This window comes from Macrobrachium nipponense, chromosome 12, assembly GCF_015104395.2.
Source record: "Macrobrachium nipponense isolate FS-2020 chromosome 12, ASM1510439v2, whole genome shotgun sequence".
Taxonomy (NCBI): domain Eukaryota; kingdom Metazoa; phylum Arthropoda; class Malacostraca; order Decapoda; family Palaemonidae; genus Macrobrachium; species Macrobrachium nipponense.
This window is the reverse complement of record NC_087205.1, coordinates 48,629,547-48,650,507: the sequence shown is the minus strand read 5'-3', so window position 1 is coordinate 48,650,507 and position 20,961 is coordinate 48,629,547. Positions and strand designations below refer to the sequence as shown.

Genomic DNA, 20,961 nt, shown 5'->3' with positions numbered 1-20,961 from the left:
AATAAAAAAAAATATTCCCATCCGCGCCCGCGCCGATTCGCGGCGCAAATCTCCGAAATGCGTACGTCGCATTCTTTCCTAATATTTGCTCCTTTTCATATTAGGCATTTTATAGAGTTTCATATATGAAATTGTGCGCACATTCATGAAGAATACAAACAAAAATATTTGAAGGTTGTAGCTTTTCTCATTTTTGCAATATTTGCATATAAAAAAAAATATATATAAAAATTATGACATTTGGTCAAATTTAACTCTTTCGAAATGGTCAAAAACTGCAATTCTAAGCTAAAACTCTTACAGTATCGTAATATTCAATCATTTGTCTTCATTGTGAAACAAATTGGAAGTCTCTAGAACAATATTTAGATTTATGGTGAATTTTTGAAAAAAAAAAAATTTTTATGTCCGCGCGTTACGAATTCATGCATCATTTTGTGATAATATTTTTTCTGTGTTGCTTTTATCGTTTTACAATGTGTTATATATCAAAATGATCGCAATTTAGTGTACAATACAACGAAAAAAAAGTAACTCGTTAGCTTCAACCTTTTTTCGCACAGCTTGATTTGAATACAATCATGTATGAATTTTTTTTTTCGCTACCATATATTGCATTATTTATATATGATAATGATATATTTTTTTCATTTCTGATGGTTGCTAACTAAACTTCAGGCAATGACAAAAAAAAAAGAAGCCAAAAATGAACTCTTAATCTTGAAAACTAAGCGGGCTGTGATTTTTTGAAAAAATTATTTTTTCCGCTTCCGCGCTCACTCTAAACCCGCCTCGGCATACGGGAGACGTTTTGGTTTTTAGGGCTTAGGCATAAGAGGGTTAATCATTCTCATGAAGGTGATAGGGGCACAGCGTAAACCAAAAAGCATACGTAAAAATTCATAATTTCCCCTTGTCATGCTAAAAGCTGTGTAAGGTGGGCTTTCTTTTATCTAAGGGTACCTGGTGAAAGCCTTTAAGTAAGTCCAATGAATTGAAATATTTATTGTGACCTAACATGGATAAGATGTCATCGGTACATGGCACCAGGAAATGATCAGGAATCGTTTCCTCATCTAGGTGATGGAAGTCAACACAGATTCGCCAAGTCCGATCCTTTTTTTTGCACAAAAATTAAAGGAAAATTATAAGGGCTATTGGATTTTTTATAACTCCTTCGGCTATTTTATCTACTCCTTCATTGATTTCGTTCTGAAATTTCATGGGGAGATGGTACGATGGTACGTAGATAACTTTATTTTTGTCCTTTAACCTGATATGATGTTCATTTACATCCGTTTTTCCTAGAGATCCCTCACTAGTGGAAAAGACATCGTGATATTTGGATAAAAGCTCGAAAAATTTCTGTCTGATCCCTTTATCCTGGATATCTACATTTATTTTGCTTCTAATTGATTGTAGAAGAGACTCGTTGATCACCTGACAAAATCTTTTGTGGTTATCTCGGTACCGTTAACCCAATCTGACTGATTAAATTGATCCGTGTATTCACTCAGACGGTCTGCGATCAGCGTAACCCTGTCAACTACGCTAAGATTAGTCATGGAAACAATCTTATGTATATTCTGCAAAGCTAACACTTCATCCAGCGCTTCCTCACTATCATAGATTGAACGTAATTAGACTAAATTCTTCCCACGTGTTTACCTCATGAAAGTAAATTGCCCTAAGGTATAACCCCACATCACCCATAGCAAAATCAATGAAGCCTTTAGCTTCCTGAAGCTGTAAGGAAGGGATTGTTATGCACTTTGCTCTCAAATGAGCATCTACGGACAAGATCCATGATTCAACCCCTTGTTTCAAAAACCCATTAATGCGCTCTTGGAATGGTACTATGGTGGATCTAGCGTTAACTAAAGTCACTACAGGATTACTGGATAGGGTAGATAAGGATGCCCCCATCGTTATGGCTGTAGCTATCTTTACCACGGATGTTTTACGAATGGTACGTCTGTTAGCAATCCTATCAAAATATCTGTATGAATATACCCAACCACTGCGCAGATAAACGCCTACTTCAGGTAAATGCACTATGAAAGGGCACTGACACAGAAATAATATATATAGTCACACAGTAAAAGATGATAATAACATACGTTCATAATACACAGTAAAAATATTGAGGTAATATCCCTGAAAAAGAAAGAAGTTGGTAAAAATGACAGTAAAATTCCTGCAAGAGAGGGGTTTATTAGCAAATGCCATTTTAACTCACTCAGAAACAGCAATCTGAACGACCTGAAATTGAACGATTGTATAATTGAATGTCTACACAGCAAATGGTTGAGGCAGGTTTACTTAGCTTCGTTTATAAAGTGTATCTTCTGCTTGTGTAGAAAGACATCATTCCGATCAGCTGTTGGGATGCCCTTGTTGTCTCAGGGCAGATGTGCTTGGTTGTTGCAATGACACAGGTTGTTTCTCTCCGTCGTCCTGTTGATGATCTTCAAGGAAGCCTATGTTTACTGGTGTTTCTTGCTGCCAATGATAAAAGATGAAGATGCAGATGATATGATGAAGATGCCTATTGATAAAATACATGTTATTCATCCTAGAATTGCTCCGTTATATGTCGGTGAAGGTCGCACGAGAAACTTCATGGCGACTGTATCTTAACAAGGAAAGTTAAGATACAGTGTTTTTAAATCTTCGGACATATATTATTCAATAATGCCACGCCTGACAACTCTAGAAAGGGTGTGGAGCTTCAAAATCATAGCGTTTGTTGCTTTCTAGATTTCCATTAACTTTACACCATAAAGATTCTGTACAGGTCCTATAATCATTTATACTTGTATGTAGAAACAGGCTCTATGTTATTTGTTAATGTTGGTTTGGTAACGTCAGTTCAGGGTAGAATATTGATCATCCATTTTTAAAACCTACTGTGAAACCTTATTTATAAATAATGTTTGACACTAAACTGAAGTAAAATTCCTGCGTAATTGAAGACGGATCTTAAACAATGAGAGAAAGTGTTTTAAAATTTGGGCAGTACTTGTGGAAATCGCGAGGAACAATACAGTAAAAAATGAAATATGACGATAGAGAGAGAGAGAGAGAGAGCGCAAGCATAGGCCTATCAATAGAGATACTTAATTCATTATATTTACTTTGAGAGATTAAGTGATAATATTTTTTCAAATGTTTCAAAAGTGGAGAGAGAGAGAGAGAGAGAGAGAGAGAGAGAGAGAGAGAGAGAGAGAGAGAGAGCATAGGCCTATTATAGAGATAATTAATTCATTATATATTTACTTTGAGAGATTGAGTGATAATATTATTTCAAATGTGATTTAAAAGTGGAGAGAGGAGAGAGAGAGAGAGAGAGAGAGAGAGAGAGAGAGAGAGAGAGAGAGAGAGAGATCTGTTCATATGAAAGCTTAGGCCTATTTATAAACCTACTTAATTTGATTATATTTTCTTTGGGAGATTGAGTGGTAATATATATTTTATAAAGTGATGTTTTAGAAGAGGAGAGAGAGAGAGAGAGAGAGAGAGAGAGAGAGAGAGAGAGAGAGAGAATTATAGTATTGGTGACGGACTTGTGACAGACAGGGAAATGCAGAAGAAAGAGCGGCGAGTTTATGCACAGATACCTGGGGAACAGGGTGATACGACTGCCAAGATCGTGCTGCACTGTGCTAGATAAAATTTGAAGGATCATAATATTCAGGTTAATTCTCTAAGAAATTTATACCCTAATCTTGATTTCATTCGACAGTTGCCGTAACATTCAAAGATTGTAAAAAGACGTGGAAAATTTTAGACACAGGCTGCGGTCATTCTTGCTCTCTTGATATAGTCTGTACTTTTGAAAATCGGATTTCATCCACAAATGATTCACAAAAAAAGCTTTAAGTAAAAATATTTATTACCACAAATAACTCGATATGTATTGCACAGCCAATTAAAGTTTTATATCGTGCAAAAAATGCTGATGTGTTGGGAGATCTTTGAGCCTCGCAGCAAAGTATTGCAGTCTGTAGGCTAACTATGAACTGCTTTGTAATAGGAGCATAGCTAGAAAATCTTTGAGCCGACATGCTACTGTAACCTTGATAAAAATTTATTTGTAAAGACAGTAGCATTGTAAACATCAACTAGCATTCGATACATGTCAACGTCAAAGTAATCGGTGTGAAATCCTGTACGTAAACCAGTATTCATTCCAGTATCTAAGGCTCCTCCTCACATCATAGAAAATGCTCTTGCGGATGCAACTAGATTTGCTCAACCTACCGTAGCCGTCGCAACATTGACTGCCATTGACGTCAGCTAACTTTAATCACTTTGGAATACAAACATGAGTATGTAAAAACTAAAATAGTAATTGCATTCACCACTTACGATGATGCAATAACATCCCCGCTCATGAAGGAAAACGAGTAAATATTTTCGTTGTGATACATAGTGCTACAATCAGAAATTCACATTCTATCTACCAGATCTCTATGGACGAATCCATCTGAAAAATTCCAATTACTTTGGACATATGTCGTGTTTTTAAATATCTGAACGGTTTTGTTTTGCAGTTTTAACTTATATAATTTACAGTGTATTTTCATATTCTAGAGTAAATTTAGAGATATTTCTTTTTAGTAAAAACAAATGGGAAATTCGATGAACGAAAGCTGATGAAAACTGTATCTTCACTTTTCTTGTTGAGTGTACTTCTTGAGATAGGAGCTTTCTGAAGAGACTTGAGTTACAGAAAGATAGCAGAAAGTAAGTGATACAGAGTTCACAGTGTTTGATCACAGGAAGGAAACAATTTTGGACAAATGAATGTACATCCTTGACATATAGATCATGCTGACATCTTAGTTACTCTGATTCCCAAGAGAGCCGTCTGACATACCAATCCATAGGAAGGATGTTCGTTCGTTTATCTGTGGTTATGATTAGTTAGCATTTGCACACATCCTGAACGGATGAGGTATTTTTGGGAGTTTTTTCCTCTTTGACCTATTATACAGAGCGTAGCCATGTTTTAAATAATGGAATGGGTTACATTTCCATTTTTATGTATTTTTAAATTATATATATACACTATATATATATATATATATATATATATATATATATATATATATATATATATATATATATATATACATATATATCTATATATATATATATATATATATAGTATATATATATATATATATATATTATATCATATATATATGTATATATATATATATGAATAACTTGATCACGAAGTTATAAAACATGATGCTATGTATAAATAAAGGTTTTTTGCCACGAAGGAAAAAAGATGAAAAGCGAGTTAGCCGAGTACTTTCGGTCCTATTCGGACCCTTTACTGAGGCATACTGATTTTACAAAGAACACCATAGTCAAAAGAAGGTTTAATATACAAACTGACACTACCAGATTAGCCATAAGGGCAATTTTCACTCTACAGAGAGGAGGAGGAGTCATAGGCTAGCCACACCTTGAAGGATACCCGCAGTAAACAAGTGATTCTTCCAGAAAAACAGTTCATTTTGAAAACAACACGGGAGCATATATTTAATATCATGAATTTTTACATAAATTTTCACAACAAATTTTCCCAACAAAAATTATTATTAATGAAAAGACGAAAGAAAATATAAATATATATATATATCGAGCAAGAGAAAGAGGGAGAGAGAATATCGAACCAGAGAGAGAGAGAGAGAGAGGAGAGATGAAAGAAAAGAAGCGAAAAAAAGAGAGAGAGAAGAGAGAGAGAGAGAGATAGAGAGAGAGAGAGAGAGAGAGAGAGAATTAATAACTATACATGTGGGACTAATTTATTAGTTGTTCATTTATTTTGAGGTCCTTCATAAACATCTTACAAATATATGGGTCCAAATGGTACATTCCCAGACTAAGATTTAGGTTGTTTTTATTAGTGATTTGTATAATTGCCGATTCCAGTAAATTTCTTGAAACATAATCATTAGATCTAGCAATTACCGAAGTATCACCCAATTAATACAATGAGATTTTTCACTCAGATGGATAAACCAGTGCATGTTTGAAGTCTGGGCTGTTCTAACTGAATACATATGCTGCTTAATCCGAACACATAAATTTTTACTAGACTGACCAACGTAAAACGATGGGCAATCCTTACAAGGAATTGTGTAAATGATGTTGTTATTTGTTACGGGACTATTCTTAATTAGCATATCTTTAATGGTATTGTTATAAGAGAACACTACATTAACATTAAACGATTTAAATATTGATTTTATGGTTTCAAATCCACGAAAATAAGGTAAGCTAAGTACATTTTTAGGGATTTCTTTTTCATTAATAGCAACATTATTAAACTTTTTATGAGCTTTTTGATAACATAAATCAATTAAATGAGGTGGGTAGCAGAGATCGTTTCCTATCTTTTTATGTATTCTATTTCTTGGTCCAGGTATTGTGGACTCGTGATACGCAAAGCGCGTAGGAACATAGAAGAAAAAATTTAAATTTTAATATTAAGATGGTGGCCAGAATAAAAATGTACATATGTTAAATTATTTGTGGGTTTTCTATAAATACTGAATTTGCATTGGAAAGATTGTCTATGTATTAATACATCTAGGAAAGGGATGACATTGTTATTTTCAATTTCAAAACAGTGAATTTTATGGATGGCACTAACAAAGTATTCAATTTAGACAGTAAATCATTTACATCGGTACCTACCAGGTAAGACTACTAAGATATCATCGACATATCGGTACCATTTTAAGGGATAGTGTGATATTCGGGAGGTGTTGTCTCTCAAAAAAAAAAAAATTCCATATATAAGTTTGAAAGGAGAGGTGATAAAGGGTTACCCATGGCCATACCAAATATTTGTTGGTAATATTCTCCATTAAAAATAAATCTGCAATCACAAATACATAACTTAATTAAGGAAATTATGTGACTCATGGACATAGGCAATTCATGCAGTACAAGTTCATTACTTAAATATTCTAGCACAGAGTCAATAGGGACTTTTGTAAACAAAGAACATACATCAAAACTGACAAAAATATCGCTAGGGTTTAGTGCAATGTTATTTAATTTTTCCACAAGATCAAGAGAATTCCGGATGTTGCTATTAATGAAAAAGAAATCCCTAAAAATGTACTTAGCTTACCTTATTTTCGTGGATTTGAAACCATAAAATCAATATTTAAATCGTTTAATGTTAATGTAGTGTTCTCTTATAACAATACCATTAAAGATATGCTAATTAAGAATAATCCCGTAACAAATAACAACATCATTTACAAAATTCCTTGTAAGGATTGCCCATCGTTTTACGTTGGTCAGTCTAGTAAAAAATTTATGTGTTCAGATTAAGCAGCATATGTATTCAGTTAGAATAGCCCAGACTTCAAATGCACTGTTTATCCATCTGAGTGAAAAATCTCATTGTATTAATTGGGGTGATACCTCGGTAATTGCTAGATCTAATGATTATGTTTCAAGAAATTTACTGGAATCGGCAATTATACAAATCACTAATAAAAACAACCTAAATCTTAGTCTGGGAATGTACCATTTGGACCCATATATTTGTAAGATGTTTATGAAGGACCTCAAAGTAAATGAACAGCTAATAAATTAGTCCCACATGTATATAGTTATTAATTCTCTCTCTCCCTCTCTCTCTTTCTCTCTTTTTTCTCTCTCTCTCTCTCTCTCTCTCTCTCTCTGGTTCGATATTCTCTCTCCCTCTTTCTCTTGCTCGATATATATATATATATATTTATATTTTCTTTCGTCTTTTCATTAATAATAATATTTGTTGGGAAAATTTTTGTAAAAATTCATGATATTAAATTAAAGATATGCTCCCGTGTTGTTTTCAAAATGTACTGTTTTTCTGGAAGAATCACTTGTTTACTGTGGGTATCCTTCAAGGTGTGGCTAGCCTATGACTCCTCCTCCTGTCTGTAGAGTGAAAATCGCCCTTATGGTTAATCTGGTAGTGTCAGTTTGTATATTAAGCCTTCTTTTGACTATGGTGTTCTTTGTAAAATCAGTATGCCTCGGTAAAGGATCCGAATAGGACCGAAAGGTACTCGGCTAACTCGCTTTTTCATTTTTTTTCCTTCGTGACAAAAAAATCTTTATTTATATATATATATATATATATATATATATATATATATATAATTAATAGGATTGTGAATTTTTATTATTATTTTCCTTTTTTTCAGATGATTTTCAGCGTATATGTTTGGAAGGAGAGGAAAATGTGAGGTTATTTGTAGTTTCATTTCGTCCTTCCCCTGGGGAGGATGATACATCCGAAAACGTTGAAGCCTTGATTTCTAGTCTACAACTTGATTATCCCCATATCCCTATGAATGTTATTCAGGTAAGTACGTTTTACCTCTCAGATTGATACCAGTCTTATCATGAACATGAAATGTTCTTAAAGCTTATGTTCTTACTGTGAAGCAGCTTGCAAAAGCTGAAAGTCAGATTCACATAATAGTAATTTCCCATGTCAGCGCCTCTTGATAATTTGTTTTAGACAGTTCTGCTATAGCTCCTTTTTGGGTATGGATATGAAAATTTTTAGCTGACAAAAAGCACATCTCTCTCAACTATATTGGATTGTCATAGTATTTTTTTTTTTGTCATTTTCTTACCATCTCATGTTGAAACATGAATACGTAAACTAAAGATGTTGCTAGTACATATTATTAACACGCTTATTCTAAAATGTTGTTAAGTATTTAGAAATAATATGGTTTCATAATATTTGCCACATAACAACTATCATTACAATAGCTTCCAAATTCTGTGTAGTGCAATGGATCTCTAAAATGTTGTTGCTCATGTCTGCTGTGTGGTTTCAATCCACAAATCTCCATTCATCTCCAGCCTCCCCCAAGGAAGTATGAGTCTTCTTTTTCTGGTTTCCAGAGAAACCCAAGGGATACTCAAGTTACTGATCTCCCTGGGAAATTTCCAATCAATCTTTATTTTCCCTCATCATTATTTCCTCTAAATAGGGAGCTTCCATAATATCCTCATTGGTATCAGTTCTCACTGTATCTTCCCATCTGACTCTAGATATCCTCATACTACAGTTCATGGCCAAATATTACTACATTACTAGAGTACATTAACTAGAGTACAATACTAGCAGTACATTACAATAAATTACTAGTAGTACATTAATAGAGTAATATATATTCTTACTTTGTATACACTTTCTGTGTATTTAATTTTTTTATTCAGCATGTCCATTGTTAGATTTTTCACTGTTTTAGCCCTTTACTGGATTCCACCTCATTGTTCCTCAATTTTGAAACACAACCTTATTAATCCTTCCTCCATCTAGTTTTATTTATCCCTTTGTACCCCCATTACGTGTGCTTGTTCCTTTTGGGGTATGAACCTATGCTTTTTTAAATGGAGTATTAATGTGCATCTTGCACTTCAGCTGTTAAAAAACAAAAGCCTATCAGTTAGGGCCAGGTACTGCCTGACCTCTGTTGGCTTACCTTGGCTTTTGCGTTCTTAGCCACGCACGCAAACAGTTGTTATTGCTTGTTAGGATACACATTGTGATAACATTCTTTGCGTGGTTCTCACTTTATGTATTAAACCAGATTCTGTGTTTTTTCAAAGCCTTTCTTTCAGTGTTCAGTGCTTATTACCACAGTAGTCTTATGTGTAATTATGAATGTTTTTAAAGGGCTTAGTGTATGTGCATTGTGTTCTTTTGTCCACCGCGTGTGTACCACATGTGCCCCTCTATTCTTGAGATGGCTACAGGAGAAGTGAAGCCCAAATTCCTTGTATGTTTGGGAAACTGCTAAATAAGTTCATGTCACCAGTGGTGCTAGACCTGCATTCAATGTGTATTTCCTGTTGTGGGAATGTGCAAGAGACTCAACATTATTTGAGTGTGTAGGGTAGCTGGCTCCTCAATGGAGTCTTTATGAGAAGCATTATTATTATTATTATTATTATTATTATTATTATTATTATTATTATTATTATTATTATTATTATTATTTCTGGGCTCAGCCTGTGTCGCTCCGTGAAATAGGTTCCTTTGATACTATTTCTAGGTATAAATATTGCTATTCATACCAGAGAAAAGAGAAACAATAGTGCCAAGATAAATGGCTCGCTCACCTTTTAATAAAAGGTGTCGGTAAAGATAAAGAACGAGTGGATACCACTACCAGAGGTCCCTTACCATTTAGCTTCTTCCTCCGCCAAAACCCCAACTACAGAGGAGCCGAACTAGAGCCCCGCTACCCTCTACTACTACAGTGAGCGCCTCTAACGACATTCTTTTTAATAGCATCGTCACTGACACACGCTTCTTTCTTTTGTGCTGTGTTTTTTGCTTTGTTATTCTGGATTTATCTATCAAGATGGCTCAAGCTTCTGCATCCAAGTTGAGTACTGCTTTTAAGGTTTTAAGATCTCATTTTATGAAGATCTCCCTTGTTTTATTGTGTTTAAGGAGGAGATAAGGTAGCGTGAGCTTCATTGTTCCCGCGCCGGCTTATCCCTCCTCGACCGCATGGCGGTTCACGTACTCTTTTGGTCTCCCATACCCCCCCCCCCATTAGAGCTACCTTTTAGCAGGTATTTATTATTGCCATATCTGTTTTATATTGATATTCATGCAGTTAGCTTGATTTTTATTCAGCCTAGTCTTTCACGGGGACCCCTCACTCGACCGCATGTTTCGGATCGTAGCCTAGCCTAGCCAGATCCCGATTCGTTAGGAGTTGTATTCTTTTTACGTTAGGACCTTGTCCCTTCGTATTAGTGTCCTTGCTCCTAGTCTTCTGCCCCCGAATTTCGGTACAGCATACCGACTAGCCGCTTGCGGGTTAGGCTAACACACCCAAGTCGTCAGCCTTGCGATTAGCCTACCCCTCTAGGACACTCTTTTTCTCACTCTGTTATTTATTTCCTTTCCCCCGTGTTAGCCTAGCTAGATATCTTGTTATTATTATTATATCTATGTTACAATGGCTATTTTATTGTTTGTGTTGCTATGTGCGACTTGGTTGGCTTATTGGCCCCTCGTGATCGTCTGGTCCTTCGCACCGCGTGCCTGTTCACCCGGCTGAGAAGGTTCCTAGTTGATCGCGTACGAGCCACCCTGTTGCTGACCTCCTCCCCCTCCCCTCCTCTCTCCCCCTCCACACCATGCCCACCCACCTCGGTGGTGTGATGACTCGCTCGCTACGCAGCTAGCTACCCGAGTCCGCACGAGGTAGGTAGGGGTGGATACACTCAGCGCCCAGGCCTGCCGTATTCAGTCGCTTTGCTCGGGGCTCGGGGACCATCCCCCTCCCTCCCTTCACCGCACCATGGTGAGCCACCAGGCATGGGAGCTCGGGACTATCTCCCCCATCCCCCCGCATCCTTTCTCCCCCCCCTAATACCCACCATTCTCTCCGCTCCGGCGGTCTCAGTTCCGGCCATCACCGACCTGACTTTGAGAATGGGATAGCCATATAGGCCTCGGCCTCATGGTGGAATACATCCACGGTACTCCTGTACAATTGGTATTCCTTTTATCCTATCTTAGCATACAGACACAACTATCTTGGTATAGGGGCTGGAGTTCCACTCCATGGGTATCAGTTTCAGTCACGCTACTGCTCTCTGAGTTTTGCATGTTACTGGTGGCACACCCCCTAGATGCTGACCCCTTGGCGTGGGTAGGGGGCTTAGGGACCAGCAGCTGTGCCGTGATGCCTGGTGGGTTCCTTTTTCACTGGTCCTTGGGCTCAGCTGCTGATCCAACTAAATTAGTCAGAACTTTTCTTTTCCTTCTTTCTGCAATATTTTCATTCTTAATACATCCTTCTCCTTCATGTAATTTTTTTTTTTTTTTTTTTTCCTTTTGGATTAATGTGGAAATTTTCCACCTTTGATAAAATTTACTGGACCTGGTAAACAGAAAAGATATCATAGCTGGGACTGGGTTTTATATCTGAAGCTAAATAGTGGGAACTGTGGCAAGACCATCAACTGCCCGATAATGTTCGGACCTGAGTGAAATCAGGCGGAACTATTTTGCAGGGCTGGACCACGGATTCCAGGGGGGTCTAGTTTTGCGGATAGGACTCTCGGCATTCTGTCCGGTTTGCCCATAATGTGATTAGGGTGGGATGATTGTATTCTGGTAATACTCTCAGTCCTATCAAGCGGGTTTGGCTTACACTTGGGCCACTCTAATCATGTTGTGCCATCCCCTGTGGGGTAGGGTAGGGACGCGGACATTTGGGAGTCGGTTCTCACTTGTGCCATTAGTGGAAGAATAAACTTCATGAAAGGCTGATGATGTCTTTTTAAGGTTTTCAGGTTTATTTATTTATTTATTTTTTTTTTTTACCAATACTTTGATCTTTTATGAATAATACAAATAAGAATCAAGTACCCCTGGACCCTTTGATGGTAATGAATCGGCACAGTTGATGACTGCAGGAACCTCACTGGCAACCTTCCTCTGGAAAACTCCAAAAAACCTTCCAGTGTAATCACACTGAAACCCTATGCTCCAGTACGGAGTAAGGGGAAATTTTTTTAGTAAAAATATAGTTACAGAAATAGGACCCGGAATGTTTGAAAACTCGTATGATAAATATTTGACTTTTAATTTGGAAGACTCTGATTGTGACATTTTTAATGTATATAAAGATATTGTCAGGTGCTGTGGCCGAGAGCCTAAGATTCTTCTGAGGGGCGAGGAAAGCTGGACAGTGGAATCTGCCTCGGCAAAAGAGAGTGAACAGCTAAAAACATTATCTCACCTTGGAGGAGTTAAAGTAGAGTGTGCAGTACATGCTTTTTGGAATTACTCCAAGGGTCATGATATATGCACCCCAGCTTGTGACTTACTCTGAGGAAAGGCTCGTAGAGGAATTAAGGGATCAAGGGGTAATAAGAATTGAAAGAATGAAGAAGAAGATAAATGGAGTCCTAGTCCCACTTCCCAATTTAATTGTTACTTTCAATTCCACCCGATTGCCTAGTATAGTGAAAGCAGCCTGGTTACGTTTTAAGGTTAAACAGTATATCCCAAGACCGAGGAGATGTTTTTATTGTCAAGAATTTGGACACATGTTTGGGTCATGCAGACAGAAATTACAAGGCAAGCCTGCTACTTGTGTTAAATGCAGTGGAGACCAGAGCATGGCATATGTAATGAAGGAGGCCAGATGTGTGCGTTGTGAGAAAATCATCCATCAGCTTCACTTAATTGCGATGTATACATCATGGAAAAAGAAATTCCAGACATTAAGGGTGACCGAACGTATCACATTTGGAGAGGCAAAAGAGAGTGTTGAGTCAGTACATTAGACCAGGAATATCCTTTTCCAGTGTTGCTGCCAACCGAAGAAGAAATATCAATGTCACCAAAACTAATGTTAATAAAACACCAGTTACGACCTGTACTCGTGCCTCTTTGGAGGCAGCGCCAGTGATTGCTGGCGCTCATGCCTCTTCGGAGGCTGCGCCAGTGACTCCTGGCGCTCCTGCCTCTTCGGAGGCTGCGCCAGTAATTCCTGGCGCCCCTGCCACTTCTGAGGCAGTGCCAGTAATTCCTGGCGCCCTTGTCTCTTCGGAGGCAGTGCCAGTTGATTCTGGCACTCCCGCCTCGTGGAGGCAGTTCCAGTGGTTTCTGGCACTTCTGCTTCTATGGAAGCAGAACCAATGATATCTGGGACTCCTGCCTCTCTGGGGGCTGTGCCAGGTGTAATCTGGCACTTCCACCTCACTGGAGGCTGTACCAGCTTTAAATGGTGCTTCTGATCCTTTGGAGAATGCACCAATGTCCAACCTTCACACCCCTCCTCAGGCAGCATCAGCTTTGTCTGGTGTTCCTGAGACGATAACCCTCTGAAAAGGAAGGCAGCCATAAATAATCGGTCTCCTTCCAGAAATAAGGAGCAAGTCAGTAAGCTGAAAGCTCTTAAAAGAGGCTCTAATGTAACAGCCTAAAGGGAAGTAAATTCATTCATTTTTCTACAGTGGAACTGTCAGGGATTAGAAGAGCTAAATGGAAGAATTAAGGCTGCTCATATCAGAAGTGTCTCCTGTGTATAGCTCTGCAGAAGACAATGATTGGTAATAATAGTGCCCCAGCCCACGAGAGTATACATCCTATCACTCCACCTATAATTTGAATATTGGAAGCCATGGTGGTGTCGCTTTGTATGTTCGAAATGACACCCCACAAAACAAAATCCTATCAGTATCCATCAGCATTGCAAGTGATAGGTGTGCAGATCCATTTGCAAAGAAAATATACAATATGCTCTCTTTATCTACCACCTAATGAAGCCTTCCCCATCAATGAATTTAAATCTCTTATCAACAGTTACCACGCCCTTTTGTTATTTTGGGAGATATGAATAGCAGAAATTCTCTTTGGGGTGACATCATCACCAATCAAAGAGGAAGGTGTTTAGGTTCCATCATAGAAGATGAAAATGTTGGGATCCTCAACTCTGGGGAGTCTACGAATTTTCATGTTCAAACAGGCACGTTATCAGCAATTGATTTATACTATATGTAGTGATGACTGTATTATTGACTTTAATTGGATGGAACTATAAATGATAGATTTACCAGTGACCATTTTCCGATAGTGGTGAGTGTAGCATCAAGTCCTCCCATCTTCAAGGCTACCAAATGGAACATTGGTAAAGCTGATTGGTCAACATTCCAGGAGCACAGCTCAATAGATGACTCTGCTGATGACTTTCCCTGTGTAGATGACGCTCTTGACTCTTTGAATACAATGATGTTCTCAGCTGGTCTTCAATCTATACCTAGGACTTCGGGCAAATTTGTCCGCCGACCAGTTCCCTGGTGGACACGTAAATGCCAGGAAACTCATAGAAATATGAGATCTGCCTTCACCAGATACCGCAGACGAAAATGTGAGTATTATCGTGTAGAATTTCGAAAAGCGAGAGCTCATTTTCGCATGGAAATCAAAAAAGCACGAAAAGAATCTTGGACGATATTCATATCTTCACTAAATTCGAAAACTCCTCTGACTCTAGTTTGGAAGAGAGTTAGAAAAATAGCAGGCAAGTTTACTCCTTGTCAACCTCCCGTTATCAAGGTGGGAATGGTTGTGAGGTAGCAGACCCCCAGTAGTGGCAAATGAGTTTGCTAATCATTTTGCTAATGTTGCGAAGAAAAATGATGATAGACCCTATCAGCTCAAAGACGGATAATAGAAACAGGTCGAAATTGATTTTAATACCTTAAGACATGAGCAATACAATGCTCCTTTTACTATTAGAGAATTTGAATCAGCCTGAATAAATGTAATGATCAGCTCCTGGACTGGACGATATAACATATTCAATGATTAAGCATACCCCTGAAAATACCAGACTTTTCATATTAAGCCTAATTAACAGAATTTACAGAGAACATATCTTCCCCAAGCTTTGGGAGAAGTTGAAATTACTACCATTTGTGAAACCTGAAAAGATCCATTCAAGACAGAAAATTATCGTCCTATCGCATTAACTTCTGTTTGTGTAAGATCATGGAAAAAATGGTGAACACACGATTGATGGTTACTACTTAGAAAGAGGTACAAATATCTGTCGCCTGCTCAGTGTGGTTTTCGGAGTATGCACTCCACAACTGATGTATTGGTACGAATGGAATCTTCAATATGTGAAGCTTTTGCCAACAAGCAACATCACATCACTGTTTTCTTTGACCTAGAGAAGGCTTATGATACAAAATGGAGATATGGCATTTTGAGGGTACTTTATGAATGTAACCTGAGAGGCAATTTGCCCCTGTTTATTAAGGCTTTTTTAAAAAATAGGATATTTCAGGTTCAGGTTGGAGCAATAATGTCAGATATATTCAATCAGGAAGAAGGAGTACACAAGGAAGTGTTTAAGTGTAACCTGTTTTTGCCTTGGTAATCAATGGGGTTTCTAAAATAATTCCCCCAGATATAACATATACCTTTTTGTTGATGACCTATCGATTTCCTTGCAGCATCAAGGATGGCAGTGGCTGAACGCCGCCTTCAGCTCTGCATTGATAATATAATAAAGTGGGCTGAGGTTAATGGTTTTAGATTTTCCGCCAGTAAAACTGTAACTATGCACTTTTGTCGTATAGGGGAATCCACCCTGATCCAGATCTATTCATTCATAGGCAGAGAATTCCATGTGTGGTGAAACAAGGTTTCTTGGCTTGATTTTTGATAGCAAGCTGACCTGGATTCCGCATCTGAAATATATTAAGGCAAAATGCTTAAAAGCAATGAATTTGCTGAAAGTCGTGTCTCACACTTCGTGGGGTGCAGACCGAACTCAGATGTTGAGATTATATAAAGCCTTGGTCTTTTCACAAAATTAAGTTACGGGTGTGAGGTGTACACTTCTGCAAAGCCAAATAGCCTTAAAATGCTCAACTCAATTCATCATGGAGGAATACGGTTGTGTACTGACATTTAAATCATCTCCCACCGAGAGCATGCTTGTAGATGCTGATGAGGTGCCACTGGATCTTCATTACAAGCGTCTGCTGGTTCGGAGCTGGTATAGATTCCAGAGGCTACCTAAGTCTTTAACCAGCATTTGTATGAGAAATGAAAGGCATTGGCAGTTTTATGAAAATCACCCCAAGCAACCTCATCCATTCGCTTTTAGAGTCAATACCATTGTTCATGAATTAAACATGCCAAGGTCGAGATTTTACCAGCAAAATATTTCACTTTAGTCCCCCCTGGAACTTCCCAGAGGTAAAATTATGCAGATATTTCAATTTTACCAAAACAGAATTGTCCAGTGAGGCCACGCGGTCAATATTTTTAGAACATTCCTTGCAACATGACGACTCCACTGCAGTTTTCACGGACGGCTCAAAGTCAGATGCTGGCGTCGGCTTTGGTGTAGTCTTCCCTGATGTAGAGAGGAGTGGCAGGTTATCATCTGTTGCATCAATTTTTACAGCAGAGTTATATGGAATTTAAAGGCTTTAAAGGAAGTTTTAATTCTGAATGAAAGTAATTTTATTATATATTGTGACTCAAGAAGTGTTCTTCAGTCACTGGAATCTTTTAACCCTTTAAACCCTCTGATTTTAGATATATTGGAATGGCTGCTTTTACTAAAAAGAAGAGGGAAAGAAATAAAGTTCTGTTGGGTGCCTTCTCATGTTGGGGTGGCTGGGAATGAGAAAGCTGACCAACTTGCAAAGTCTGCGGTCAGCTCCCCAGAACCCACAAGATGCCTACTACCATATCGAGATTTGTATCCTCTAGTAGGTCAGAGAATTAAAAAATGTTGGCAGTCCCAGTGGGAGTGGATGGATTTTAAACAATCAAAAAATGCGTAGTATCACGTCTTCAGTGTCTCCTTGGTCATATCCATATATGCCAAAGGAGACAAGAAACGATGTTGTGCGATTGAGGATTGGACATACAAGACTCACCCATGGGTTCTTGATGTCTCGTGAAAATCCTCGTTTTGCGAGAACTGTACTGTGCCCTTGACTGTGAGACATTTGCTGGTTGAATGTCCCAGACTTGGAATTTGAGACATAGTTTTCATGTCTTGGGGTCGTGAACAGAGTAGGTAATTTTATCCTAGCTACAATTTCTTGGAAAGGATTGTAATATAGAGCAGTTATATATTTTTATGAGGGAGGCTGGCTTCCTTAACCAAATTTAAATTATACATAGATTGTCTATGTAAGAACTTTTATATATGAACAAAATTTTTATATATATATTTATAGATTTTTTATATGAAATTTATCAAAAATTTTGTTTTTTTTTATATTTAATTTATTTCGGTGTCAATTACCCAGATGTTGTGACGCCAGATATAATACACAATCAATCAATCAATTACTGTGGCACAAGTATACCTTCAGCTATGTTCTGACAGCCTTACTCCGGCCCCACGGCAGAGTTGACCTAGAAGTCTTCTCCCCTCTCTATATGTGACAGCAAATTTTTACCTTTCGGAACTCGGAGCTATGTGTGACAGTGCGGCAGTTACCTTAGTACAATGACCCTTTATATTAACCATATGCAGTTTCATGTACTGATGTATTACGTGCTTGCTCACCGGACCTACTCCGGCACTAGCTATATCCTGTGTAATATAGATACGTGTTACTACATGTGTGTGTGTGTATATATATATATATATATATATATATAGATATATATATATATATATATATATAATATATATATATATACAGGCGGTCCCCGGGTTACGACGGGGGTTCCGTTCTTAAGACGCGTCGTAACCGAAAATCGTCGTAAGCCGGAACAACGTTCTTGAAAACATGTCCACAGGGAAAATTTCACTACTAATTTGCAATTTTTCTTAGGGCCGTATCTCTAAAATTATCACTAATTTACTTTTTTTCATGTGCAACACTGTGTATTCACAAATTACTGTATATTTTCATTAAAATACAAGAGAGAGAGAGAGAGAGAGAGAGAGAGAGGAGAAATAACTCCTTAGGTTCAATAGATTGAAATGAATGTCTGTAGGCAACTTTTTCCCCCTCCCATAAATACATATATTTCTCCAGAGAAGAGAGAAAGAGAGGACTGTGCAATTAGTTTGTCTGTCTATCAATTCTTTTGCTGAGAGCGAGAGAGATAAAAAGGAAGAAATAGAAACACCAAATGTATGACAAGTATCTTGTAGAGAGAGAGAGAGAGAGAGAGAGAGAGAGAGAGAGAGAGAGAGAGAGAGAGAGTTGTCCTTACAGTATTTAAAAGAGAGAAGTGGAATGATTGTTGTATTTAAAATACTCAGATATGAATTTTGTACTTATAGTATTATTATTGGAAAATATTAATGATAAACTTATTACATACAACATCCATGAAAATGATCTCATCTCAGTAGAGAGAGAGAGAGAGAGAGAGAGATTACATAAAACCATTAAATTCGTTGACCATTGTATGGCATTGTTAAGCTTGAGTGTCACTCGAGTTGAGGTGGGGAAATTGATACAGAAAAAGACAAAGGGAAGAATTTTCTTTTGAAATTAGTTATCGTATTATTACTACTACTATTATTATTATTATTATTATTATTATTATTATTATTATTATTATTATTTGAAAATATAATAAACACGTGCATCTACCATAAAAATTCTCTCATCTCAGTAAGAAAGAGGAATTATCCTTACAAGTGGAAGTGAAAGGTCATTTTCATCTCTTTAAAATACGACCATTATGAATTTTGTAATTAAAGTTTTATATTATATTATTATTATTATTTTGTTAAAAATGACTGCTGCTTCAGCACTATTAATCTTATAAAGAGTCTTCTCTATCTTTCTGATGACGGCTTTCTCGTTGTTGCTTAGACTGGCGAGCAACACACCAAAGGGCATGGTAAATTCGGATGAGTCATTTGATTTATTATTGCTTATACAATTCTCTCTCTCTCTCTCTCTCTCTCTCTCTCTCTCTCTCTCTCCTCTCTCTCTCTCTCTCCTCTCTCTCTCTAACGCGACGTTTCCTCCTGATCGACAGGACATTATCAAGCGATAACTGCTGAGGGACTGAATTCCAGTGGCGAGTCCATCTCCTTTTATCGTGGTGTTGCGAGCTCTTGAGTACGGTCAGAGCACCTCTCCGGCAGGTCGAGTTCTCATTGGTTCCCGGGAAGGTGACTCATACGGCGGGCGTTGACGAGTCTTGCAGACCTTCTCAGGTGGGGGGTATCACCGGGAGCCTCTTGATTGGCTTCTACCTGAGTGACGTCACCCCTGGTATTATTCTCATGTCCGGTGTTCGTTTCATGCGCGCTGATACTTTCGTTAGGGGGGAGGGGTGTGGTCCTCCTTGCACACGTCGGTATCAGGAACGCTTCTTGGGTGGTATTAAGGGGAGGCTTTTCCTCGAGGATGAGCAGCGCTTCTAGGAGACGCAGACGTCGTGGGTCAGGTGCTCTCCCAATGATCTTAATATTCCTGACGATGTCGTCTCTCGTGATGTTTCTGCGGTGTGCTACAAGGGTGTGCTGCCTAATGGCGCCCTCCTGGGCGTGGCAGGAAATCCTCTTTGACAGGCGCATCGTCGTCATGCCGATGTAAATCCCAGGGCATCCTTGGGCGGGGCATACGTATCGGTAGACAACGTTGGACTGCTTCAGGGGGTCTCCTACCGGTGGGGAGAGGTTGTTCTTCATCAGGAGGTCTTTCGTACGCCGATTCTTGTAGTAAATAATGAGGGACACTCTCTTTCCTACCTCCATGGGCCGGATGTGTTCCTCTATTATTTTCTTCATGGCTGCTTCTTCCTCCTTGTATTGGTGGTGCATGAAGGCTTTATAGAAAAGTTTGATATCCTCCGGGGGCGGAATGTTCCTTCTCTCTTCCTCCGCCATGTACCACTTGTCAAGGGCGGCTCGAGTTTCTCGGTTAACGAGTTTATTCGAGTACCCATTGTTAATTAGCATCTGGGATGCTTGGTCGAGTTCGAGGTGTTTGTCCTGCCACGTCGAACAGTGCGAGAGGGCCCCCCTGACGAAGGCCCTGACAGTGGTGGTCTTGAACCGCGCAGGACACTCGCTATCACCATTCAGACAAAGTCCGAGGTTCGTAGCTTTGGTGTAAACTGTAGTCGCCAACTTCTGATTCGTCTTCGTGACAAGGACGTCGAGGAAGGGGAGCCGATCATTGCTGCTATACTCGACAGTGAAGTTGAGTGCGCTGTGCTGCAGGAACTGCTGCTGAAGGGCTTCTACCTCATCCTCGCAGTCGGCTTGCACGAAGATGTCATCGATGTAGCGTCCGTATGTGCGGGGACATCTGTGTTGCGAGAAGACCCTTTCTTCCACTTCTCCCATGTAGAAGTTAGTGAAGAGGACTCCTAAGGGGGACCCCATCGCTACGCCGTCCTTTTGGCGGTACATCTGTCCT

At 38.5% G+C, this 20,961-nt stretch overlaps 1 protein-coding gene across 1 annotated transcript in view; it reads left to right on the top strand.

Moving 5' to 3' along the window:
• LOC135224519 (chondroitin sulfate synthase 1-like) overlaps positions 1 to 20,961 on the top strand; it is a 241,383-nt gene that overhangs the window by 109,146 nt on the left and 111,276 nt on the right. The window contains exon 3 of the mRNA XM_064263575.1: positions 8,232 to 8,392. Within this exon, the coding sequence (XP_064119645.1) occupies positions 8,232 to 8,392 (161 nt within the window). The remainder of the gene's footprint in view (positions 1 to 8,231; positions 8,393 to 20,961) is intronic.